The 26,532-nt window shown below is 34.0% G+C and overlaps 1 protein-coding gene across 1 annotated transcript in view; it reads right to left on the reverse strand.

The window, feature by feature from the left end:
* Positions 1-1,424: 1,424 nt before the first annotated feature.
* LOC106665845 (hemicentin-2) overlaps positions 1,425-26,532 on the reverse strand; it is a 117,551-nt gene continuing 92,443 nt past the window's right edge. Inside the window, exon 9 of the mRNA XM_024226243.1 lies at positions 1,425-1,614. Within this exon, the coding sequence (XP_024082011.1) occupies positions 1,425-1,614 (190 nt within the window). The remainder of the gene's footprint in view (positions 1,615-26,532) is intronic.

Consider the following 26,532-nt stretch of genomic DNA (forward strand, 5'->3'; position numbering starts at 1 on the left):
ACAAGGAATTTCAGTTGTGTTTGGAATGATAACAAATGGGGAACAATCGTTTTCATGCCGATATGCTAATTATGTTTGTCTATGAAATGCAATACACTTAGAGATGGGGGAAAATAAAAGAGTTTATAAGTTTAATTTTTTGAAATCCCCGTTTTACTGTTTTTCCTCTATAAAATTACCGCTTATTTATAACTCTAATATACAAAATTTATTTTTACTTATAATTATAAAATTTATAAAAATTTTCATGTCAAAAAAATAATTATATATCTGACTAGGTCGGCACAATGTCATACGAGATCGTTCTCTAAAATTATAACATAAAACTAAATGTGCAACCAATTAAGAGTAACATTACGATTTTACAACGAAAAATAAAAACATAAAAAAATATTAATAAAATTACTCTAAACATTTCTAAATTATTGTCTTTTTTTTACATATTCCATTATCTTAAACAGAACAAGAAAAATATATATGATTTGGTAAATAAGACATTGCGGTTAATAATTTATTGTTGCCACTCAGCACCCTAATGGAGAAATGAAAATAATATTCCAATGAAGGAATAAAATCAGGAATGAATGTCCGATGTCGGAATGTAGGCCGAGCGAGAAATGGAGGAAGAAATTTCTGGCATCGCATTATGAAGTTTGCACACAGTTTACACGCTTTATGAATAATACATCATAGTCTTCCAATAAGTATTACTAAGATTACCCAAAGGGCTTTTTCGGCGAAGTTGAAAATCCTCACAAGTTCATAAGTATTGCGGTTCTTTTATGCATGTCAAGGTAGGTGGAAGGAGAGTAAACTTTTGATTACTGCTTTCTAAATTGTAAAACATTTTCAACGAATCGATCTTGATGTTTCGAACTAGATAAATGCAAGATTTAAAATTAATGAAGGTTAAAATTAGGATTAGTAAAGTCTACTAAAAGTAAAGTCTATATATTTATAGGCAATAATCAAATTTAAATTGATGATATTGATGCACTTTGTGTATTTTGTATGCAATATTATTTTCGTTTCTCCATATTTAAACAATTCAATTGGGATTTTTAGTAAAGACGTTTCACTAATATTAGAGCATGTTAATAAAAATAATAATTTAAACACCTTAAAGTGCTTCACAGTAGTAAAAAAAATCAAAACAAAATTGTTTCAAAAGGATGCGAAAACAGTGCTGTCATTCACAATCAAAATTGAAATAAAATTGTTAATGGATTTAAAAAAAAATGTATATAGAAACAACAATATAAGATGCGGTCACTTGGGTTTGGGTAGGGAGCATGACATCTGTTACACAGAAAAATAAAATTTTCAGTCGACAGTACGTGCGATGCCTTATAGTTAATGTCAGCCGTATTGGGGACCATTGTCTTTGGGTTAAGCGGAACAAATGCCAGGCTGTGTTACTTTGGCTAGACCCTTGTTGGAGGTTGAAGTACCATTGCGGCTAACCTCACCTTCATTGCATCTGGGCTGGGCGCTGTTATAGAATGCGGTCCGGATCTGTAAAACGGCTGTTCCGGCCGAGGAGGGCCCGTTTCCATCCTTGGTGCACAGCTGGTACTCTTCCGCGACATCATGCTCGACATGTCGCTCTTCTCGCTGCAAAAGAGGAAACAGAATTAATAAGAGCAAAACACTGTATCAAGATGTAGTGTCAGCTGTTCTGTTTTATTTAAAGCTGGTTGGATTGCTCATTATCTGCATAAGTACGGTACAATAAGAACTGCTGGCCATTACAAGAATACAATTATTTTAGATATTTAATCAATAATATTAATATCACCTGCAAAGTGTGAAAAACCTAATTATTTCAACAATATAATTATTCCGATATAATTATAATATTAGCCAAGGTCGTGGGCTCTTTTTCATCTCAACCAAGACTTTATATAAAAATAATTATTAATTGAAAGAAGTAATCTGGCCAATTAGACTTAATTATTGATCATCATTCAAAATCAAGATCGAAGCTAAAGCCAGATAGAAAGAAAACAGACAACTCCTTCGACGAGCTTTCCAGTGAAATTTTCCTTTTATCAGTGTCAAGGATTATTGAAGGATGAATTACCATCCGGCCCGGAGGGCATAAAATTCTGGGGCTATTGACCCTTTCTAAACTTTTCAAATGTGGCTTAATTCATGTTTTAAGCCGATATAGTGCCCGTCTGTACCAGCAGGTTTTGAAGATACTAAAACGCATTTCGGCTTCAGTAATAACTATTTTTTTTTTTTTTTTTTTTTTTTTTTTTTTTTTTTTTTTTTACTGGCTACACCCCTCGTCGTTTCTTAATTACACGTTACACGAAGAACTTAGTACTAATTATCTTTGTTTTTTAAAGAAAGCGGTGAAAAACTACCGGCGTCACGTTGATAAATATATATTAATTTTAATAAATCCAAAAGGTTTATAATAACTGGAATAATATTTCTGTTACTTCTTCAATTGACGTTTTTTCCATAGGGCAAAAATTTGGGCATTATGTTCTATTTTATTACAAATTCTTCACTCACAATAGAAAGAAAGAAATTATTTGTATTCGTGTTGATACATTTTCTTTTAAGTGTTTGGTTCATGAAGGTGAAATAATTTACAACTTCAAATTTATAAATGCATGATTAATATTTATTAATGGACTTTTCATTGAACAAACATAATGCTTATTAAATTTAGGAGGTCTGTCCAGAAAGTTTGTTTTTAATCCACTCTTACAGAAAATTTTAAAAATGGAGTAGACAATATCACACTTTATAAAAAGTACATATAATAATAGAAAAAGATCTATTTTTCATTGACAGGTTCAATTGCAAAAACCCAAAAAATTCGTAGTTGTCAGCAAGAGGAAAAGGCGATTCTGTGAGTATAGAATGATCCCCAAAGGAAAACCCTAAGATAAAATCTTATAAGGGAAAGAATTCAGCTTCTCGGCCAGCAAAGGGCAGAAACGTACGAGTTTACTTGTGACCTGTCCCTAAGGGTAGGCCTGCCCGGACTTGATGCAAATGCCGGCGGACTTTCCCAATATCCGCCGCGGCTCCAAACTCAACGAACATTCAGCCCACCTACAGTTTATTTGAATACAGCAAATACCCGTTTGGAATTCACCCTGTGATTTATTCTAGGAAATTTTCGCAAAGGGTCCATATGGCAACCACTATGTTAGGCCAGCGAGCGGCCCTTGAGGCTTCAGACGCCGATTCTCTTTTCCGCTGTCCTAACCCAATTTGACTTCTTCATTTTCATGTATACGGTTGTTTCTGGCCAAACTTTCTGCTAAACTTTATTGCTAAGGTGTTCCGTACAAAACCAAATTCGTTCATCGTTTTATGTATTTACAAATATATAATTTATCTTAAGAGTTGATATTTTTTTCTATTTTACAAATAAAAAGAACACCAACGGAAGTAATTCCGTTTGGAAGGAAGACATCGTTTAGAAGTAGATGGTTTATCTGACAATGGTAATGCAATATTATTTTAAATCAATATTGATGATTAACCTCTTATTATTCAGTATTCAACAAGCATGAATAATGGGGAATAGAGCCGCCCAAAACTCTAACATATTTGGGTATTTATTTAGAACCTGAAAATCTAATCCAAAACTGCCCAAGCATACAAAGAAAGGATCATGTAATTAATCATTAATAGTAAGCCTCTACTGAAAATGGAATTAATTGTACTATTATGTAAAACTACCTTGCGGGCTCTATGACCCTGAACAATTAGATTTCTAAAATATATAAATTTTAATAAATTAATTTACATTTAATTTAAGATTGTCAATAGGACAATCTATATACTTAATGAAAGGCATTATTATTGGGTTGTCCGGAAAATAATGCAGGATTTTAAGTTTTCATTTAAAAAAATCTATATAAAATATTCTGTTTACGTTTACAGGATTACTCATTTGTATGAATGTCAACACTTATTAATCCTCTTCCAAATGATATTGTTTGTTTACCTCNATTTTGATTAAAGAACATTGCTTTAAAGTAACTAGTTTCTTTTTTTTTGTTTAATACCAAAATCCTGCATTATTTTCCGGACAACCCAATACTATAATTATTTGGAGATTTTGAGACGCGGTCTGGTGTGACATAGGTTTTAGAAAAACATTTTCTTTATCTTGCCACGTTTCGATCTTTATTGAGATCATCTTCAGGGTCTGGGATTTATAAACTTTGTTTATATTTTACAAATACATGTACGATGTGAAAAAAAATTATACAATGCTAGAAAATTTTGTATAAAAAAATGAATTTATACAATGCTAGAAAATTTTTGATTAAAAAAAATTAATGTACACAATGCTAGAAATTTTCGACAAAAAAAACCAGTGCAAAATTATAGCCGGGCTCAGATCAAACCATGCCATATGTGGTCAATCAATATATGCGTAAAATAAACAGATCTGCTACAGACGTTTGCGAGCTCTATATGGAACTGAGTTCAATGGAACATTTAATCATGATTTGTTCTAGATATGAGAAGGAAACGAAAAAATTCTTTACAGCCTTGTCTGGATACATAGATAATCCCTTTAGTTACCATACTATATAGACTCAAGGAACTACTACATATATAGCGAGGTCGTCTCATTTGTAAGATCATGTAATCTCACCGTATAATTAACCAATAATAAAATAAATATTTACTTTAATTTTTGTATTTAATTTTAAAATTTTATGTTTTAACACTATGTCACACTTAAGAAGTAAAAAACTATTAGTTAATAATTAATACCATATTTGAGACATGGCTATGGATGAAAATCCAATGCCAAAAAAAAAAAAAAAAAATCAAAATGGGGTATAATGTAAATAAGATGGTTCGGTCCAGCTTTGCAAGGAAATGTATTTGAGAATAATTTCTAATGTCGTATGAACCTTTGTTCACATCACCCAATGATCCCAAAATTCAAATTTGATTAGAATTTTCAAATCAAAATTCCTAAAACAGCAGACTGGGCAAAAGGGTACCAGTTAATGTAGGCGATATCTGATAAACAGATGGCTCTAAAATCGAATATGGGTAAGTAGCTGGTATGTAAGTAAACCAAGGACTACAGTTCATGTAAGCTTTAGGCATTGTGCCACTGCCAGGCATAGTCTACAGCTATTAAACACTGTGCCAGGCGATCAAAATTACCAACAAAAGAACAAACAAAGAACAAAAGAACAGTCAACAGCCAGACGGCAATAAAGGTAGTAATGTCAAGAGCCATTTTGAATTGCATCAAGGCTATGTCAGACATTGCGGAAAACAACAAAATTACACTTATTGAGTACCATGGCACACAGGGCCAGAAAGTCAATCAATTAACTAAGAAATTTTCTCTGAATCCCTTTGCAGCATACCAAATTGCATAAAAAGCAGATGCAGATAGTGTTAAGAATAACTCGGTTCAATGGGAATGTATAATAACAACGTAAAATTAATGTGAAACCGTTCATTAAAGAACCATCTTAGAAATGACAGAACTACTAAAACTATGGCGTACTAGGAGTAGCTAGTAGGACTGCTGAATGAACACTATGCAAATCACAGGCACATGCATAGTCTCGGAACAGCAGTATGCATCTGTTCTCTATTGAGGCAAAGGCGATGTGATTTATAATCATGGGAGAGGAAAAGCCAAAGCATGAAGGATTCACACAAATGCCCTTAACAAAGCTTTGGATGTGGCAAAAAGCAAAGGTTAACGAAAAGCTTGAGAGGTAAGAATCGTAAGTAATGAAGCCGACTCTTCAACCTTTAACCACCCGAATGACAGGAAGTACTGACTTTTTATTGTGGTTGGTTTAATAGTATATATAAGAATAAGTAAGAGCATGGACAAACTCTTGCTACATTCTTGGTATTTTTATTTAAAACCTATGTTTGGCTAAGCCGATGTTGCTAATTTCTAATAAAGCAATGCTAATTATTTACCACTCACGTTAGTTTGCAGCCACTTATTATTAATGTTTGAAAATGTTACGTAAAACATGTCATGATGTTCGTGAAGTTCGAGATATAAGTGTAATGTTCTTGTTCATCATTTTGCCTCAGGGTAATCTGGCAAATGGCACCTCATCCGCATAACCACCAGATTAAAATTACATCCACCCACCATTCTAACTTCATCCTAAGGGTTTAGACACTTTAGACGAATCAGATTTTATGCATGATGATCATCACAGACCCCCAGTGCTTCTATGGGGGCGGATGAGTGTTCTCTCTGGGAACAAATTGGGAACGGAAGCCCCACATCGCGAAGGTATTGCTCGGAGACTGGTTTCTCTTTGATTTTCCTATATGGTGCTTTTTAAATAAACGGAAGGGTATATTTTTTAAATTCAGCCTAATTCATGATATTAGGCTCTAAAGGGGTAATATTACACTTAGAACTTTCTCACAGCACACTGGCTTTCATAAAATAAAGAGTTTGAATATCGTGCAACCGTTTCCGTGTTTTAATTCGAATAAAATTAAAAAAAAAAGGAACAATTACATCAAATTCATTTAAACGAATGCAAATTTATTTGAAGAAATATACACTTGCACACCAATTAACGGGAAAACAAAAATAGACATTAATTATTTTTGTAATTGCAAATGAATATTGCGAGAAACAACAAATTTCACTAACTGAAAATTATTATTAACATTCACTATCAATTTATCAACAGCGGACCCATAATTAACAATCAATATTAGGCTTCACGTCAGGAAAGTTTCCAAATGATCGATGATTTTATAACCCTTTGACAGTTACTATGGGCTACCATTTTAATGTTATTTTAAGGGGAGTAACACTGTCAATTAAATGTGTTGATTCATAGTAGAGTTGATTTTTAATAGACATCTAATGTTAGAAGTCGAGAGGCTGACACATAGGTTATGTGCCATATGAGCGTCTCGATTTGTTACAGCCTTTCTGCTTTTGTATGAAAACTAAGCCCATATGTTAAAATGCTATTCTTTTTATATCAGGTTTTCACTAGAACAGAATAGACACAAGACATACAATAATATATACATCGCCAGCTTATGCAAACATGTCCTCGGGGCGGGTTTGAACCCACTCCATTCATGCTAATAACTCACTTTTACTATCCATACACAACACACTCATCCCAGAGTACTCGATATTCTTGGGGTGGGGTTTAACTCTCTCTATTCCCGCTAATAAATAACTTTCCAGACGTCACACATAGAGTACTCGATATTCGTCTGGAATAGGTGATTTTTCTGAAATATAATTTTAGTGAAGTATAACAGTAGTAGCATAAAATAATTTTGGGGAATCCGTGGCCGCAACTCTTACTCGATATTCTTCGGGGCGTGGTTGAACCTCTCCATTCTTGCTAATATCTTACTTTCACGTTCCAAACATGACACTCCCCGGAGTACTCGATGTTCCTTGAGAGGGTTAAATAACCTCCTCCTTTCACGCTAATAAATTACATTCATTCCAATCAATTAACATAGACACAACACTCGATACAAAATAGAAGTCTGGTCTCCTTCACTCCCTCAGAGTACTCGATATACCTCGAGGCGAGGTTGAACCCACTCTATTCTCGCTAGTAACTTACTTTTACTCCCCACACGTCACCCACTCATCCCAGAGTATTCGGTGTTCCTCGGGGCCGGGTTTTACCCGTTCCATTCTCGCTAATAACTAACTTCTACTCTCCAGACGTCAACACTCACCCCAGAGTACTCGATAGCCTTCGGGGAGAGGTTGAACCCACTCCATTCTCCTAGTAACTTACTTTTACTCCCAACACGTCACCCACTCATCCCAGAATATTCGGGCGGGGTTTAACCCACTCTATTCCCCTAGTAACTTTTTTGAAATGTAATTTTAGTCACAGTTGCTTCTCTGACACAGTGCGAGAAGGTTCGTTTTAAAACTCTCTGTAACTCTCTGTATTTCACCTGATTTATGATTGCTATCCGACCCGACAAACTGATTGGTTTACTCTTGGAACTCGCTATTATTTGTGTTTTATATGAATAAGTGATTTGATGCAACTTGGAAAGGACTGGATACAAGAAACTAAACAATTATCAAATTGCGACCTGTGAAGAAGGAATCATAACCTGGAAACGCTAAACCTCCTCCTACTGTTATCTTCAACAGGTAAACAAACATCAAACATACATTCAGCGTTTTTCATTACGTTCTTCCTCTGCAGATTGAAAAATTGATTTAATTTTCTTTTAATTTTACTTATAAATCATCTTCAGTGATATTGTTTATTAAAGTGTTTACCCTACCCCTGTGGGGTCGGGCGAAAAACAATGTCTTCATCAAATAAAATAACAGGCACCGCTGGAAATTTACCAGCAAACTCAAAAAAATCTACTATCAGCAGAGTAAAACGAATTATATCAAAGGAAAAGTTAAGTACAACCACTCGTTCCTCAAGCCGGGAAAGCTCCTCCATGGAATGCAACAATCCAGAAGAGAATCTTCCAAACACAGACAAAACAGATTTGAATCAAGACTCATCCTCAGTTGCATGTTCAGAAAANTTTTATGTGTCCAACGACACTACCCATAAAGACCTAGATATTCCTTTTGTCCAAGATGTAACCCACTCCCGTTACCAAAAATTTTTCACAAACCTCCCAACCACTATAAATCCTCAAATTCAAATCCTCTCATCCCGACGAATTCCTTCCAACCCTCTTCGCCGACTAAAAAGACGATGGCCACGGGATCTTCTATCCAGTTACAATTGAATAAAGAATGTTAGGAGTACTACCGGTGGGTAGTTTCTCCACTCTTGTTTTTCTTAATATTTATTCATACATTATTACTAGATACCAAAATGCAGGTAGTTGTAAGATACAATTAAAAAAAAAAAAAATAATAAAAAATAAATAAAATAAAAAAGTAATATTAGTTATTGCAAAGGGATGAATAAAATCGATAAAAATGAAAGTATCTCTGTAGTCTTCTGTCGTAAATAATCCACATTTCAAACTCAAGCTTAATTACTAACGCAAGAGTCGTCAAACAAGAACAAAATTTATATTTTTAATTTCGGTGCTAGATACTTTCAATTTATAATTTGGTCGTTATTCACTTTGGTGGTGATTTTGTAAACTTATTTATGATATATGCATTTGTCTCTTACCATAAACTATTTTAAACTAATGTGAAAATCTTCCTTAACCTAATCAGCAGAACTAGAATAAAAAAAAACTTCCAAAATTCTTGGTCACTTCAAAACCTACCTGTTTAACTCATCTTCCTATAATTTATGTAATTGCATTTGTATTCTATGTTTTACTACACATTTTGATAAACCTTTTTTCTATTTATTTACATTTATTTATAAGGTTCAGTGACAAAGACGGACTTCATGTTTGTCAGCCCGTAAACAAATCATACGGCATACTACATTTTGATTTTTAATTAATTAGATGAATATTCTTGAGGGCTGTTTCCATTTTAGAACTCTAGTTTAGAACTAGTTTGATTACCTTTTCCTCATCTAGTTGAAAAAAGAAATACGCACTGATACCAATTTTCAATAACATTCGGAATTATTTTTACATTATTGGCAATGGAAACAGAACTCTCACGATGTCAATTACTTATCATGACCTAATCGCCCACGCCTAATTACTTTTAATCAGGAAATTCAAATGAGCTAAAGCTACCCGCAAGTTCGTGATTAGGAATGCTCGCGTGAGGCATCATAGGCCTAACACGTGTACTGGGTATCGTTGATGTTAGTCACATCCACTCGTGTTAGGACCCAGGATAATACACCATAGGAAACTATTACTTTACTCAATCACGTTTCAAATGGAAGTATGCGTATTTAACATTTTCATGGTCAAAAGGGGGAGTAGCAATTAAAACCAAAGACCATTTAAACAATATGAATATTTAAATTTGATTTTAATCATTGCGATATTTGACAAAGACCAAAGTGACAGGTCATGGCTTACCATTAAGAGGGGAACACACTTACCCGATGGCACGGTATGCGACGCTACCCGACGCCGTGCCACGTTTTGGTACGGAGTGCACATCTATGCGACGTCAAGCGCTCGGCACGTACGGTCATACAGCGTGTATCACAAATCAGTATCGCAATCGCAACGCCTCTTTTGTTCTTAATGCAATATTTTGAGCAAAATCATTTAATAAATTGTTTGTTAAACTTAATTCGTTTAAATAAAGTGATTCCTGTGTTTTGATAAATTTTCTTCCCAACCATCATAATTAAATCATTTTTATAAAAACTTTTGAATTTTTGATCACGTTTAATTTGGTTTACATTAAAACAGGAATGTAATTATTGGGTTGTCCGGAAAATAATGCAGGATTTTAAGTTTTCATTAAANGGGAAATTATTTTGATTAAAGAACATTGCTTTAAAGTAACTAGTTTCTTTTTTTTTGTTTAATACCAAAATCCTGCATTATTTTCCGGACAACCCAATAATATAACGACAAAATTTTCGTATAGTTAGTTTAAAATAAACTACAAAAAATATGAGTGTCCTGTTTTGGCGCTATTCAGCGAAAATGGTGTAATTTTATGATGAAAACCATGAAATAAATTGTTAGTTAAATTGTATGAGCAAAACCGTGTAATAACTTGTTAGTTAAATTCATTATATCAAAAAATGGTATTCCGATGTTTTGATCAATTTTCTACTAAACTATTAAATCTCTAAATTTTTATCTCAACCAATACCTTAAATAAAGATTAATTAATTGAAAGATATTATTTGGTCAAGCGGACCTCGAAAACTAGTGAATTAAATTTTTAAAAAATAAAAACTAATGAATTTTTGATTTTGGTTAATTTAGTTTATATTAAAATAAGTATGTTGTAATTAATATGACGACAATAATAAATGTAGTTTCAATAAAAATATCAGTATCCGGTTCTTTTGTCTTCGACTGTACTCGATGCTACCCGACGAAAATCTGGACAGTGGGGATTGCGTAGCATAGAGTAGGGTAGCGTTGCATAGCATCGGGCAGATGTGCACGGTGGTAATACAATCTTATAGAAAATTGGACTTTGGATTTGCGTCGGGTAGCGTCGCATAGAGTTGCTTCGGGTAAGTGAGTTCCCGGCATTAAGCGCTGCCAGTGGTTCCGTTTACCAACGGTCAACAATGTTTTGTCACTATAAATGCGTTTTAATTAAAGCTGAAAAAGTGTATATAATTGAATATTGCCAAGAATCACACGTGGAAGCTAATAAACAACATATTAAATATAAAAAAATGTTTACGCGAAGTAAATTTCAAAAGTAAAGATCAAGCCATAGCAACACCATAAATTTAATAAGGACATCAAAGCAGCTTTCTTCCCTTATCTAGACCCGGTTGAGAATGAAATAAATACAAAACCAAGAACAAAGAAATACATTTCAGAGAATTGCAGTATTTCGAAAAAAGCCGAGTTAATGGCACAAAGGTTGATGTAATAACGGATAAACATAGCATCCTGCCTCCGGCTGGGTCAGAAGCACTCATGCTAATCCTGTGAAAACAAAGGGATTTCGTGTTGGATTTAAAGGGAAGAGTCCGGCCGAAACCGATGACACCCTTTGCATCGGAAATGTAAAGCTTTCAACGGAAACGCTGTATCAGAACTAGAAGAATCAAATAAAGAGCGAGTCCATTTGTGTTTTGGTTACCTTCCTTTAAAATAAAATGTGTATGCACGGTTTTGTTTTGCTAATTTTTAACGATATTGATATGGTATGTACCATCTAAATCTTTTCATGAGCGTTGTCAGGTCAATTTAATTGATATATCGAAAACAACTAGATACATGATAAAACTATATTATTTATTATGTTTGTATTCCCATTGGGAATATTTGACTTGTTTAACAGGTATAAATTAGTAAATCTTTATATTAAAGAACACTATTTTTGATGTCATTACATAGAATACATTTTTCAGAAATTCGTCAAACGTTTTTATAAAGCACGATATCTTTGTACGGTTTTATATATTTAAATTAGTTTTTTATAGCTCGAAAAATATGTAGGTCATAAATTGTAATAAATGCTTTAAAAAGACACCAAAGACCAATGGATAAAATAGCGTCACGTGCTTATTTCCTTGACTAAACATTAATCAATTTGCCAACCTGTTACGCGAAGTCCAATTACAAATTAAAAAACCAATCCAATTATTTAATTTATCTTTGATTAAATCAAGCAGGCCTCTTTAGCGAGGGGAACTGGTATATAGTAATTGATTTGGAAGATAAATTTTAAGAAAGTTGTCCCTGAAGACTTACTTTTGATCAATGTGTGGTATTTACTGACCGTTAATTATTGATTATTTGGAGAACGTGAAATGCGGTCTGGTGTGACGGTGGTTTTAGAAAAACATTTTCTTTATCGTGCCAACGTTTCCATCTTTATTGAGATCATCTTCAGGGCTTCTTTATTTGAGAGGTCTCACTCAAAGGGGGCAAGATCGAAACATTGGCGCAATAAAGAAAATCTTTTTCTAAACCTACGTCACACCAGACCACATCTCGCGATCTCCAAATAATCTTTTGATCAATGTTCAATTTTTTTATGAGGGCTTTGGTTAGTTTTAATATGTATTCATTAAGCAAAATATTTGGTAGGATCGGGGATGTGGTCCAAAGTATGTTCTGGTGTTGAAAATACGACAAGCTTTTGGTGTTTTATTTCACCTTCCTCAGCGTTAGATTCTCTGTCAGTGTTTAAAATTGTTTTTTCTTATCAACATGTATAGATATTTTTCTAACTTTTTTGTAATTTCTTATACTAGTAAAATATTTCAAATAAAATAAATAAATAAATAAAAGGCACTTATTACAAACTATTATCACAGACAAAATCAACGTAAACAAAACGGACTAGTGAAGGCTTTAAAGGTACAAAATCAGGTACTGTTTTACTGTACTTTTTTGAAAACCAGTTCTCTTTGTTTACGTTGATTTTGTTTGTGATAATAGTTTGTAGAAAGTTCCTTTTATTTATTTATTAGTTGAAAACATCGTACTTAGTATACGAAATGTCAAAAATAGTGAAAAAATATCTATACATGTTGATAAGAAAAAACAATTTTAAACACTGACAGAGAATCTAGCTCTGAGGAAGGTGAAATAAAACACCAAAGCTTGGCGTAGTTTCAACACCAGAATATACTTTGGACCACATCCCCGATCCTACCAAATACACTGTTGAATATCAACATAATGTTGGCCGATCACCTTTACATCATTTATTCATTAATACTGTGTTAGGAAGACAAACCTAGTCATTAAAAGAACGGAGGATCAAACCTACTTCTAATGACTTCTTTTTATTACTTCATAATGAGTTGGTGTTTTACCTGTATAGGATTACTGGCAAGGGTAGGCTACATGAGATCGCAGATTTTAATGAAATTTTTTTAATGTGTCCGATCGTTCTTGCCAATCAGACTTAGGAGCCGAGGGAAAAAATATTTTAGGTAATTTCAGTGAATTTTTTAAATAGGGTTTTCTGCATTGGTTGAGAATGTGTATGATTAAATGATGCTTGATCTGATTAAATGAGATTAGATGTGCAAAACATTACAAAAATCAAATTTTGTTTCTGGTAAGATGTCATTTTTAGCAAAAATATTTTTTGTGACCCTACACCATCAGATTTCTACACATTCGTTTGTCTTTCAGGCCCACACCATCGTTGTCATCATAATTACTGTGAAAATATTTTTTTGGTCTGCTTTACTGATAGGGCCTTTTGATTTTTGCACAATTGTATATATCTGATCACATTTAAAATAATCTTGCAAATTACTATTTTTATTCTAAGTAATAACAAACCTTATAACTATAAAAAAATTTATTCTCAGTCCCAGGGGCCCACTGGCAACAACGTTCGGACACATGTCTAATAATTTTCGGCCTATTATCACCAGAAATTTTTTAATTTAAATTTTCATTTGCAGTCTCCCATTGTGAGTTAATTATAGTTCAAAAAGGTTGACGTTTTATGCATTTGCTGTTGAAGTTTTAAAAGACCATAACATATTATAGAGTAGTATACTAAAGCTCTTTGAGTAGTTTGAAATGTAAACTTAATTTAGCTATTTGTTTATCAACTCTAAATTTTTGTTTTGAATATAGTTACGGTTCAAGTGAATTTTACCGAGCAAAAATCAAATAACATGGTGTTTTTAAATGGTTTTCACAATTTTTTAATGGTCTTCCTGTCTTTACAAATGATTATAGCTAAAGGGCAAAACTTTTTCTTCCTTGGTCGTCACTTTTCCAATTTGTCCGAGTACCTTTATTCATCTACTGCCTAGAAGTACGCCTGGCGACACGGGCGCGAGTGGCTTAGGAAGTTTTACCCCTCACCTCCTGTGAAAGTTTTCGGCGGTGATATTTTCCTTACGATTCTCTTTTTTCCCCCCGCCTTCGCCTAGCCCGTCCGGTTCTGGTCTTTACAAATGAATTGTCGGCCATTAAATTAATGAAACCTTACTTTTCTTTGCAAGCCGGCGAGGGTGACAAGAAAAAAGTGGGAAAGTTTTTCAATCTGAATTAGTATAAAGAGAGGAGAAAATGTTTAATTTGTTACCTTTCTAAGTCTGTCGGCTGAAAGTCACTCCGCCCTGTAAAAAAGAAAAAAGAAAAGGTAATTAGTTTTCTAGCTTTACAAATTTGCACAAAACTAATCAATTTAAAATTGGTTTTAAATCACTAAAATTATGCACAACTAAAACCTTAATAGGTTATACTTACTATACATTATTATTATACATATAAATGTGTATGCATATTATATACATTTTATATAATCCACTGTACGCGAATCTACCTAGGCTAAGGATATTAACAATAAAAGTTTGAATTGAAATGAGATTAATAAATAGCTTAGTGTAAAGCTATTTAGTCCTTCAACGTTTATGTCTTTCAAGTAACATAAAAAAATTGCTGTTTTCCTTTAGATTTCTGGCCATTATTAGATCCCACTTTGACCCGTTTCTAGTATCTGCCATCTCTGTCTTGACCACCTCCAAGCCATTTCATTGTGCACATTCAGTTAAACTGTTGTCCATATAGGTTGGATCTGCCAAACCCGGTTGATTTACTGAAGAAAGTAAGGTTCGAAAGTTGACAGGGAGGGTTGATTTACAGTTCTCAGCTTCTCTCCTCTCGAGAGCTACGGGTGGTTTTTGTTGAAAGTTTTTAAAATGTACGTCAGCTTTCATGACAATTGAGGTGACCTTATACGAATTGCGTCGGTAACCAATTTAATTTTTTTGAATATTTGAAATCAAATATCGTCCTTTTGTAATATTCTATTCGTAGAATAAATCATTTTGTTAAAATTTGATATTTATTACGAATAAGAAATTAAGATTTATTTTTTTTGCCTAGACGGCACGTAATTTCTCAAGAGACAAATGATTTCAAATTAAAAACAATAATATCCAAGCTCTAAAAACACAAATAATTCTTAGTTTTTAAACATATAAAGCTTTTTTGTAAATACATAATATAAATTTTGCGTAAAATATTTTTTAGCAGCAACAGAGAAACACTAGAAAAATAACCGTTTTACCTACTAAATTCATGATTAGGTTAATATTAAAACGTTCCTCCTAAAAAAACGTAGAAGTCAATTTGTTTTTTAACTAAAACAAGCAGCTGGATTTGTTCCACATGAAATATAACAAAACGGAACTGCATTTATTGTCTAAATTACCCATGTGGAATGGAATTATATTTGAAATGCTATCGTAAAAACCGCACCTGTATTGAATTTTAAAAGACTTGTCGGAGTCTTCTTTCTTTCTTTGTTAAGCCCTATAGTTTTTATTACTGTCTAGGACCTTTTCTAAGCCTGTCTTTTTAGGACAAAACGTAGAATGACGTCGTAAAGTTTTATTTTCTTTTCCTCTCCAGAATTGAAACCTTACGGTATAATGTTTCCATCATTCATAATAAAATTGTCGGTATCTGAGAATGAAGCAATCTTGCTACCAATTAACAGCCTAGGCGGCGACAACGCATACTAATGAATACAAAAAATATAGTTTTATTTTTCTTTTATTATTCTATTCTATGCTCTGCCGCATCCAGCCGAAGGTCGCGGGTTCGAATCCCCGAATTCCCTGCTCTGCCGCCTGGGCTGTCATGGCTTCGACTTTTTTCTCAACTAAAAACCTTAATTAATTAAAAACAACGTTTTGCACACCATGGGATAAAATTGCCAAAACTTCAAAGAATAGTATTTCGCTTAAAATTGAACTACAACATAACAAATTGTCGAATTGTTTAAATATAAATAGCACTAAAGACTACAGTTTTTAAAAATAACCTCTGATAGACATGTGGTAAAATGAAGGATCCCAAATTACGCTGAAGTTTACATTGCGCTTGAGTAAACTAAATAGATACATAAGCACATACTCCCAGTTCACTCTAGTTGGCTCTATAAAGTTCAATCCGCCATGGCAACCGATGGTTTCATGCTGAATGTTATTAGTAGACTAAAGAGGGCTAAATGGAAACCAGTGAACTGAAATGGCCGAGGCAACACCAAGAGGCACCCCTAGATTTGCATTTCCTTTTAACTATTGGAAATTGACAATAATTAATTAAGCCATTTTATAATGTAATTAAAAGAAATAATATGCAGAAAACGGCCAATTATAAAACATTTTTCTGTTTTGATGTTGGGTTTAATAATAAAGTCTGAATATTCTCGTTTTATAATTCAACATGGTTAAGCTCTAATAAATAGGGTACACTTTCTTTCAGTATAGTACAATAGTTCCAGTCAGTAATAAGTCTAATTATCTTATTTATTTATTTTCGACTGCACCAATTAATTATTTATATATATTATTAAATGTAATATTTATGAAAGGTATTGGTTGGGATAAAAAATTCAGTGTCACGAGCGGGATTCGAACCCACGATCTTCGGCTTGATACGCCGCTACTCTACCACTTGAGCTATCGTGACTTCGACCCGCTCGGACACCAACCTCCCATCTCAACTTAACCTCTCGAATTTTTCCTCCTTTTTGCCATTTTTCAGATGTCGCGTAATATATTTGATTCTCGGCGACAAATGAAATGGCCACGGAGAGCTTTAGTGAAGATATACTTCAGTTAATTATTAAATCCATTGTAGTTCGAATTCCGCTCGTGACTCTGACTTTTTTATCTCAACCAATACCTTTCATAAATATTAATTAATTGAAAAATGTTAATTGGTCAATCGGACCACGAACTGTTATGAAAAATACGGTAGTGAAATCGCCCCTTATTTCTCACGATGCAGATTGTTCTCTCCGACGAAAAAAATAAATGTGTAACAGTCAGACGATGTATTCAGTTCACAAATCACTTTAAAATTTCGACCTTGCGGTACACTTTTTTCCCTCCCAGTCGGGCCTGCCGAATCGTGGAATCAACAAATAATTTATCGCTCCAGGCCGACTGGTATCGCTTGCTCGTAAATTAACAAATCGATTGCCCCTATCGGGCATAGAAGCTGACGTACTGATAACAGAAATTCATGGTCTTGACTGGTGGATCGTTAGAAATGTCTCGCTTGTCCAGCCCAAATAACTCATATGCTTCGTTTAATATTTTTAAGACAAATGCACCAATTTCATTCAGTATATTCTCACAGAGGGTTAGCCGTACCATCTATTTATTACTTATTCCAATTATATATTATTTATTATTATTATTTATTACAAAACTGCAATTTTGTGGACGGAGAAGGCCAAGTCTCGTATTTGCCATGCTAGCCGTTCTGGGTTAATATCCCTGCATATTCCTTGAATTTTATTTGAAAATAATTTAGAAAAAACGTAATTTACATAGTAAATATATATTAATTGGTCAAGCGGACCACGAAACTAGTGAATTTAGTAATTTAAATATTTATGAGGAAGGTTCGCAACGGTTAACGGGCAGTTGAACGTTTAGTCTTCTTTCAAGTTCTCGAAATGATTCAGGGGACGTAGAGAGAACATGGGCTTCAGGGTTAGGAGGATGGAGCGTTTGAAAGCGGGGTCAAAGCAGTTTGTTGACAAAAGGAATGTTTCAGTCGTTGGGGATAGTGAGGTTGGTGCTGTAGTAAGGAGCAATGACAATTTATCTGAGGAATTTTGATTGGAAGGATTGGTTGAGCTGGATTTGGAATGGCTTGGCGGAACCCCACAGTTCCACTCCGTATGTCCTAACTGGTCCCAATAATGTCTTGTATAGAGTCAGCTAAGTTTTAAAATTTCTTTATTCTTCTTAAAGGCTTCGTAGATAGTTATTTAAGTCTCCTGTCAAGTTGTTGTTTCTTACATGTTGTGTGGGAATTTCAGGTAAGACTGCTGTTTAAGTATCTGGCTTGAGTGGATGTCGGTAATTCCTTTTTGTTGTCGTACTTTGGAGGGCCAAGACTGTTTGTTTCTATTTTTCCACATTCAGTGGCATCATTGGTCCTCGAGGTGTTCTTGAATGTTGGTTAGGATCGGGTTAGAAAACAAATAACAAATCATCCGCATACGCGGTAATGAAGGGGTTGGGATGTATACGAAAGTCATTAGTATAAATGATATACAGAATGGGATTAAAAATTCTCCCTTGTGGGACACCGGCTTATCTGAAGGCTTGGGATGCAAGGTTAGGATGGATCAAGTGCTTGCTGTCCCACAGCGAGATCGGATTATTTGTTACAAAAGGAGCTTGGACAATTTCTCTGAGAACTTTTGATTGGAAGGAATGGATGCGCTAGATATTGGACGGCGTGGAGAACCCCGCAGTTTTACCACGTATATCTAAAGTGGTCACAGTAGGTGTGGAGGTATATTGGCTAAGTCTCTAACTTGAGCGGAAGTTAGTTCATTGTTGTTGAAGTAAATGGAGTACCAAGACTACTTTTTTCAATTTTCCTTCATTCCTTTGCTTCAGTGAACATCGCTCTGTTAAACTAGGTTGTTTTGATAAAATCGTGTTAGAAAACAGAATTACGGAATAGTTCGCTTAGGTGTCAATGAGGTGGGCGAGATGCATAGGAAACGCAGTAGTATAAATGGTATTATGGTGGAGCCAACAATGCTCCCGTATGTGACGCCGGCTTGTATTCTGAGGTCATGTGCAGCAGGATCGAGAGATTGATGTTGAAGTTTGGAAGTGGGATCGGATTAGTTCCGTAACAAAAGGAGTTTTGCCAATTTTCTGAGAACTTTTGATTGGAAGAAATGGTTTGGGCGGAACCACATACATATTCCCATTCCGTGTATTTAAAGTAATCAGTAATATTTTTGTAAAGAGTTGAATTTTCACCATTAAAAATGATTAATTTACACTTTTTCCATTGTATGACGTTTAATTGCACATGAATTAAAAAAGGACAAATGGTCTGACGTCCTCATTTCTTTCGCTTTAGTTCTTGTGTAGAACTGACAGGCCTAAAAGATTGTATATTTAGATTTTATTTTAAACCTTTTAGATACTGATTAACGTACGTAATGGAAAAATCACTTCAAAACAAGCAAATTTGTACCGCTATCTTCCTTGATGTCTCACAAGCTTTTGATCGGTCTGGCATGAAGGAATCATCAGTAAACTGAAAATTATCAGTTCCTATCTTACCGCCTGTCATTTTAGAGATAGACAAGAAAACTATGCAGAACTAAATACCATAAATGCAGGAGTGCCACAAGGTAGCATACTATAGGTCTACTACTTTATTTGTTATACACCACTAATTTTCGAAAATGGATGGAGTAAATATTGCAACGTTTGAAAATGACACAACGGTGATATCAATATGATCGAGCATCAACCGTTCATCCCAAATCCTTCAAAAGGCGTGTAACAAGATAAATAAATGAAAAAAGGACACTCAGGCACAATCGGAATAAATCTGTACTTATAAACTTTACAACCAAAACAATTGGACCATGTGTCGACTCTCAACATCGATGGACCAATACCATACAATGATACAGGTTATCTGGAAGTGATCTTGGATGTAATGCTAAGAAGCACGTGAATAAAAAAAAAGACGGCAGAAATAGATTTAAGATATACAACAACTGGGGCGCGGCACCGAACTGCTTCACAACCCAAACAACGATATAGTTGAAAAGAGCAAAGCCAAATGAATTAATGTAATTAATAATTTTGTAAATAGTGAAGTGTGAATTTTATTGTACCAACGAGTTTATAAGAATATGTAAATATATATTTATATCATTGTATAATTAATGACTTGAATTTTGAATAAATAAAAGGAAAAAAATTGGGAGGATGTGATAGTTTAAAAACAATTGTATTTGTTAAACGATTGGGTGCTTGTTTAGAGGTTAGTTGAATTGCAAGTACGAAGCAGTTAGCACCTCGTTTACTGTTGGCACCTTGTACAAAGTAGTGGCCCTGTTGTACCAGTAAGTGTCGACCTTCACTCTTAGCAAACGGTTTTCAAAAGTTTATAACCAGTGAAGATGGGAGCCCAAAGAAAATAAACGTATACCCAAATGAGCTTTATTAATATCAGGAAATAATACTGTAAAGATTTCTGTATATTAAAGATAATGATTCTATAGATTTTTCATATTATTTTCTTCCAAAAGAAAAAGAAATATTTAAACACAATAAACACACCAATGATAATATTCAAGTCCATAATTAAATCTCATTAGTAAAACAAAAGGTCATTGTAAATGTAAACCATATTGCAAAATTTGAACTGTGAACGCCAAAATTGAACTGAGAGAGTTGGTGAACTGTGCCGGCGGTTTGACCTGCCATTTCCATTCGTTCTCTGTACCGTTTATTTCTGGTGTTTGTCTTTAGTCAAACTGGTTTCGTGTGTCTGCGGATAAAACGAGACCGCTCAGGAAATAATTAATATTATTAAATGGATGATGAAAAAAGCAAACCATGATCGGTTTTTCAATGTTTCATTTTGATACTTGACTATCTTACATTGTTTAGTAATATAATTCATCCATTTTTCACTCCCTATTTTATTCATGTGAGCGATATGACATTGAGGTATGGCGTTTTGGTAATGTTGCAACTTTTTTTGAGGAGAAAATTTACAACCGCCGAAACCATTATTTCGGACCGCCGATTTTGACAAGAGCGTTTATAGCCCTAAACTTTCCACTATTTCTTCCGAGCAACGTCCTAAAAGTGTCACGGATTGAAACTTACTTTCCAGCCCTATGACAATTTTCGAACCTAAAATTGATTTTTATACCATTTTTATACCAATCAAACTCTACATCTTCCCATGTGTTATCAGTAGACTATCAGTAGCTAGGTTACTATCATCTGAAAATTTTTCCTTTAACATCTTCATCCTATACTTGAAGCGCCCTGTCCGTAGAACCGAACCATCTGTTTGATTTTAGCAATTTCATCAGGTGTCATCTACTTTTCTTGTAATTAAAAAATTATGTGCTAGCACATTCCAGAGCGTAGCGTATTTTTATATGGTTTGTCATGTCAGGTTGTAACGTAAGCTTACTACCTTATTCTGTAACCTTACACCTGTCTGACATACAATTCCAGGCTTGCGAGAGCCAAGCGCACTTCTATTTTTCCAATTAACGCCAGTGCCCACTTAAGTATTACCCTAAGTTCCATTCTATATAATATATTCAAGACATTCCTACCTCTTCATTTACAGTAATGTAGACCATCGCAAGAGATATAGGGATGCTGTCTCCTCATCCCAATCCTCTCACCTTCCAAAGCAATCTTCAGAATAATTGTTTACTTTGAAAATGTTGAAAGAGTCAAAAAGTATGTGTGACATTAGCCCTTCGACAATCTTCGCTTGGGATTTTTTATAAACAAGAGACTGAAATGGAAATCGCGCACTAGCAAAAAGACTAGAACTAAAAATACGTTCCAAACTCCACTCCTCATTTTATTACTTTCCGGACAATCAAAATTATGCCTAAATAATAAATCACTGATAAATAGCACGATACAAGTCAATGTGAACATTCGGACTTGAGCTTTAGGGTCCAACCAGCGTTATAACATTCAAAAAATTTTAAACTCCTCAAAGTTCTTTGGATAATAGTGGATACCCCTTTTTATAAATCAGCCTAATTATCAGCCAACATTCCATTTTTACATTTTTTTCCATTTTTCGGATAGCATCCTCCTCAACAATCTCTTTATACGTCTGAAAAGAAAAGGGTCACACGATTTTCTTAAACAGTGCAGTGCATTTACCGTGGGAGTATCATGTGTGATAACTCTATCGTTCGAAATCGGTCATAGTAACATCAATAAATAAATATAAGGACAAATACAATTAACTTGGTTGTATCAATTTAAATATTTCAATAATTCAAAAGATTGAGAGCTCATGAAGATGAGTACCCTTCGTTTTAATATTAAAGGGTCATGCTACTACGTACCTTAATTGAAAATTTCAATAATGCAATTTTTTAAGAATTGATAAGGAAATTATTGTAGGTCGAGAAATAATAAATTCCTTAAATATACGGAATCGGAAATAATATGAGAAGAAAAGAAAAATCCATCGCATAGCGTTAAATCCGGTAACGTTTAATAAAAAGAAGCCTGACATTATAAACTGTCTAATAATTTAAAGTTTGTCTAAGTTACGATAAATTCACTAGTTTTCGTGGTCCGCTTGACCAATTAATATCCTTCAATTAATTAAGGTTTTTAGTTGAGATAAAAAAAGTTAGTGTCACGAGAGGAATTCGAACCCACGATCCTCGGCTAGATACGCCGCTGCTCTACCACTTGAGGTATAGTGACCTCGATCCACTCGGTCACTAACTTCCCATCTCAACCCCACCTTTTGAATTTAAAATTTGAAAAATGGCAAAAAGGAGGGAACAAATTCAAGCCGACGATCGTGGGTTCGAATCCCGCTCGTGACACTGACTTTATATCTCAACTAAAAACTTAATTAATTTAAAGATATTAATTGGTCAAGCGGACCACGAAAACTAGTGAATTTAATAAGTAAAAATGAAATATACCTTCGCTAAAGCTCTCCGTGGCCATTTCATTTGTCGCAGAGAATCAAATAGATTACATGACATTTGAAAAATGGCAAAACGGAGGGAAAATTCAAAAGGTGGGGTTGAGATGGGAAGTTAGTGACCGAGTGGATCGAGGTCACCATACCTCAAGTGGTAGAGCAGCACTTATACTCATAAGTGAATAAGAACAAAAAGCTTCAAAGGTTTTTGGAACTCTTCAATTTTTAATGAATTCTCCAAACGATCAATGTCTACGTCGATAAGTTTAAATCAACTGATAAATTTTCTATTTTCTGACAAGAGTCGCAGTGTTATGAATAAATATGGGATTATTTTTTCCATGGGGATAATATTATTTTTCCGACGAGTGGATTTACACCCGGTTGAATAAATCCACCTGTTGGATCGGTGCACGCTTAGAAACTTTTAAGCCATTTAGGATACAGAATGAATTAAATCTAACTGATTATAAACTGCGTCTAAGTGGAAATCAATTAGAGCGGGAGCGCACGAACGGGTCGTTGACACAGGAGGGCCGGAGTTGGAAATTAGATCAGAGTACGTGGGGATCGTCAAATGACCGCTGCTGCAGAAAACTGAATCAATCTCCATAATGGAGTGCATGGGCCAGATTTACGGAGGGAAATATATTACTGGGTTTTAAGTGTATTGATCCTTTAACGAATTCGTATATTTGATTAAAAGTGCTTTCCTGAGTGGAATTTATGAGGCTCGTGGATTTAAAAAAAAGTGGTGGGCGGAATCAATGGGGCTTTGAAAGAATCTGGATTTAGAGGGATTTAAGTTTCATTTAACTTTGACAACCACGACTATGACAAGAAGCTGCGAATGGAAGTAATCAAAGTATTTTGCGGGGGGTATGAAATCCGCCGACCCTTGCCTAAAAGTTGAATCATTCTAGGACTCCCTTTATCGTTCTTTTGTCAGCATCCAAAATGACGGTACACCAAGACTGAACTCTTCCTCCTTTGGCAAAATGAACGCATTCCACAAGATCATCATCATATAATATGAAAATTATCGTTAACGAGAAATATCTGAATTTACTAACTGATTTTTCAGCGGCTTCGAGAATAATATAAAATTATTTAATTAACGGAAAAGGGAAAGCTTATTGTTTATTAAACATAAGCACGAGAGTGAATAATGAAAGGGAAAACTTTTTGCCCGCTGCAAAGTTTGCGACGACATTGTTTCAGATACATTACACTTTAAATCCCCGGCGTTGGCGGGAGCGTTTTATCTATTTTCGGAGAGGGAATATTAATGAAATGAATTAACATAAACCACAATATTGCTAATGTCTTCCTCAGTGAAAATTAAAAGCATACAGTTTTAATTCGCTGAGATAAATGGAACCGAAGGAGCACTTATGTCGTAAAACTTAGTAAGCCATGCTTTTTCGGGCTTAGCAATTGAATTAACAATAATTGCAAAACCAACACTAATATTAAAACTACTTTACAGTCAAATAATTTTCACATAAGTACAAATATGTACTTTATGAATTGTGAGACAAATTGCAACTTTTCAAATATGTTCGTCATGGGAAAATCTTACAAGTTTATATTGAAAGTATACTCTTAGCTTAAGTAATGAAACAAAACAAAAAGCATTTAAACTTAAACAATTTGTAAAATGCGTTTGTGTTATTATATAATTAATTGAAATTGTGAAGAGCGGCCAAGTATGAGGTAGTTTAGAAAAACACTTTTTCATTTTTTTTGCCGAGTTTCGACCTTTATTCGGGTCATCTTCAAGGCAAAAGGTGTGGTGTTATCTTGTGGTGTCATATTGGTTTTGTGTGAATGTGTTGTGTGTTGGTATGTGTAAATTTTTTTGAGGATGTTAGTTGAAAAATGGGTGAAGCTACGTGTTTCAATTTGTGGATATTGACTGATAGTGTTTTAATGTTATCAATGCAAGTTTTAATTTCAATATTTAAAATGTCTGTTTTAATTTTGTGAGCGGCTTTCAGTATGCTTTTGATGTTGGTGTTGGGGTGCGTTAATGCGGCGTTTATGAAGTTAAAGTTATTTTTTATGTAAGAAGGAAATATCTTGTTTTATCTACAGTTTAATAAGAAAATCTTTTGATTTGTAGCTGGTGCTAGTTTTTTCAGGTTTCTAGCTATGTTTTTGAGTGTGGCTGTGGCATGATGTCCATGTTTGTAGGTGATATGTTCGTAGCGTCGGCAAAAAAATGAAAAGGTGTTTTTCTAAACTACTTCATTCTTGAACACCCCTCACGACATAAACAAATTATGAAACAACAGGTCACTAAAAAACACACATTATCAAGATATGTTTGACATTCATACAACATACTACAATTAGTATGTTTTTCTAAATGGTCTGACGGAAAGCGATTGAGGTAATTATAAAACGGTGGTATTCGGCAAAAATGTGTATTATCATGTGCAAATGACGTATATTTATGACCAAGACATAGTCGTCTACTAAAATCATTTAAGCCGGAAAGGAAAGTTTGAAAAAGGTAAATTCTGTGATTAAGCTCTGGTAAAAACATATATTTGCTTTGGGAATTTATATTTAGCCTCCACGACCATTCAAAGCTTCCTTAATTTTTAAAGTCACTCTTTTTTAAGAAACTGATGAACTCTAACTAGGGGATAAAAACTTTTTTAAATCGGACTTTTGACTTTTTTAAAAATTGAATCATGGTGAATTTACACAAAATCAATGTGTTTTCATCGTGTTTGTTTAAAAAATAATTATTATATTTACCCATTGTATTTGTAATTAAAAAATTAATAAGGCAATAATTGAAAATTCATTAACCACTTCGAAAAACATCTGTAGGACTCAAACGATTAATTAATTAAATCTGTGTTTTTTAACGTTATATAGACGATATTTTATGTATATGGTCGGTTTTATGTAAGCTTAGCAGTTTTAAGAAATTTTTTCCAAATATTACTTCGATCTTAAAATATAATTTACATTAAAAATAAATAAGTAAGCTTGTTTAAACTTTCTACACTTAAAATTGTCTATAATCTGATAATCTGACAGTAGAAGACACACATAGAAAACCCAATGACGGACATCATGAAACCAGCTGACTTCATATTTATGGATAAGGCTGCTAGATTTATTTGGCTAATAAAACGTATACCAAGCCCCACTCCTTAAAACCCTAAAACTAACTAAAATGTTTGTGATCAGCCTACCATTTTTAACTATTGAATTGATATAAACTCTCCATCATAACAATTTTTTAATAAGATGGAGGTTGATTCATACAAAAACAAGATCCAATGAATTGCTTGCCTTTAAAAAACGCAATTATAAATTATTATATGAAAGCCAGTGTTAAAATCATTGCGAGAAGCTTCGGTCAACGATGTTTCTCTGGCATGTTTATTGTCAAATTCACACACCACATTTTGACGGTCAGGAAGAACTAAATGCTGGCCTCCGACGATAAATCGAGGGAAAAATCGAAGTCAA

The sequence above is a fragment of the Cimex lectularius genome, unplaced genomic scaffold (assembly GCF_000648675.2).
Source record: "Cimex lectularius strain Harlan isolate CLEC.00 unplaced genomic scaffold, Clec_2.1 scaffold54, whole genome shotgun sequence".
In the NCBI taxonomy this organism is placed as follows: Eukaryota; Metazoa; Arthropoda; class Insecta; order Hemiptera; family Cimicidae; genus Cimex; species Cimex lectularius.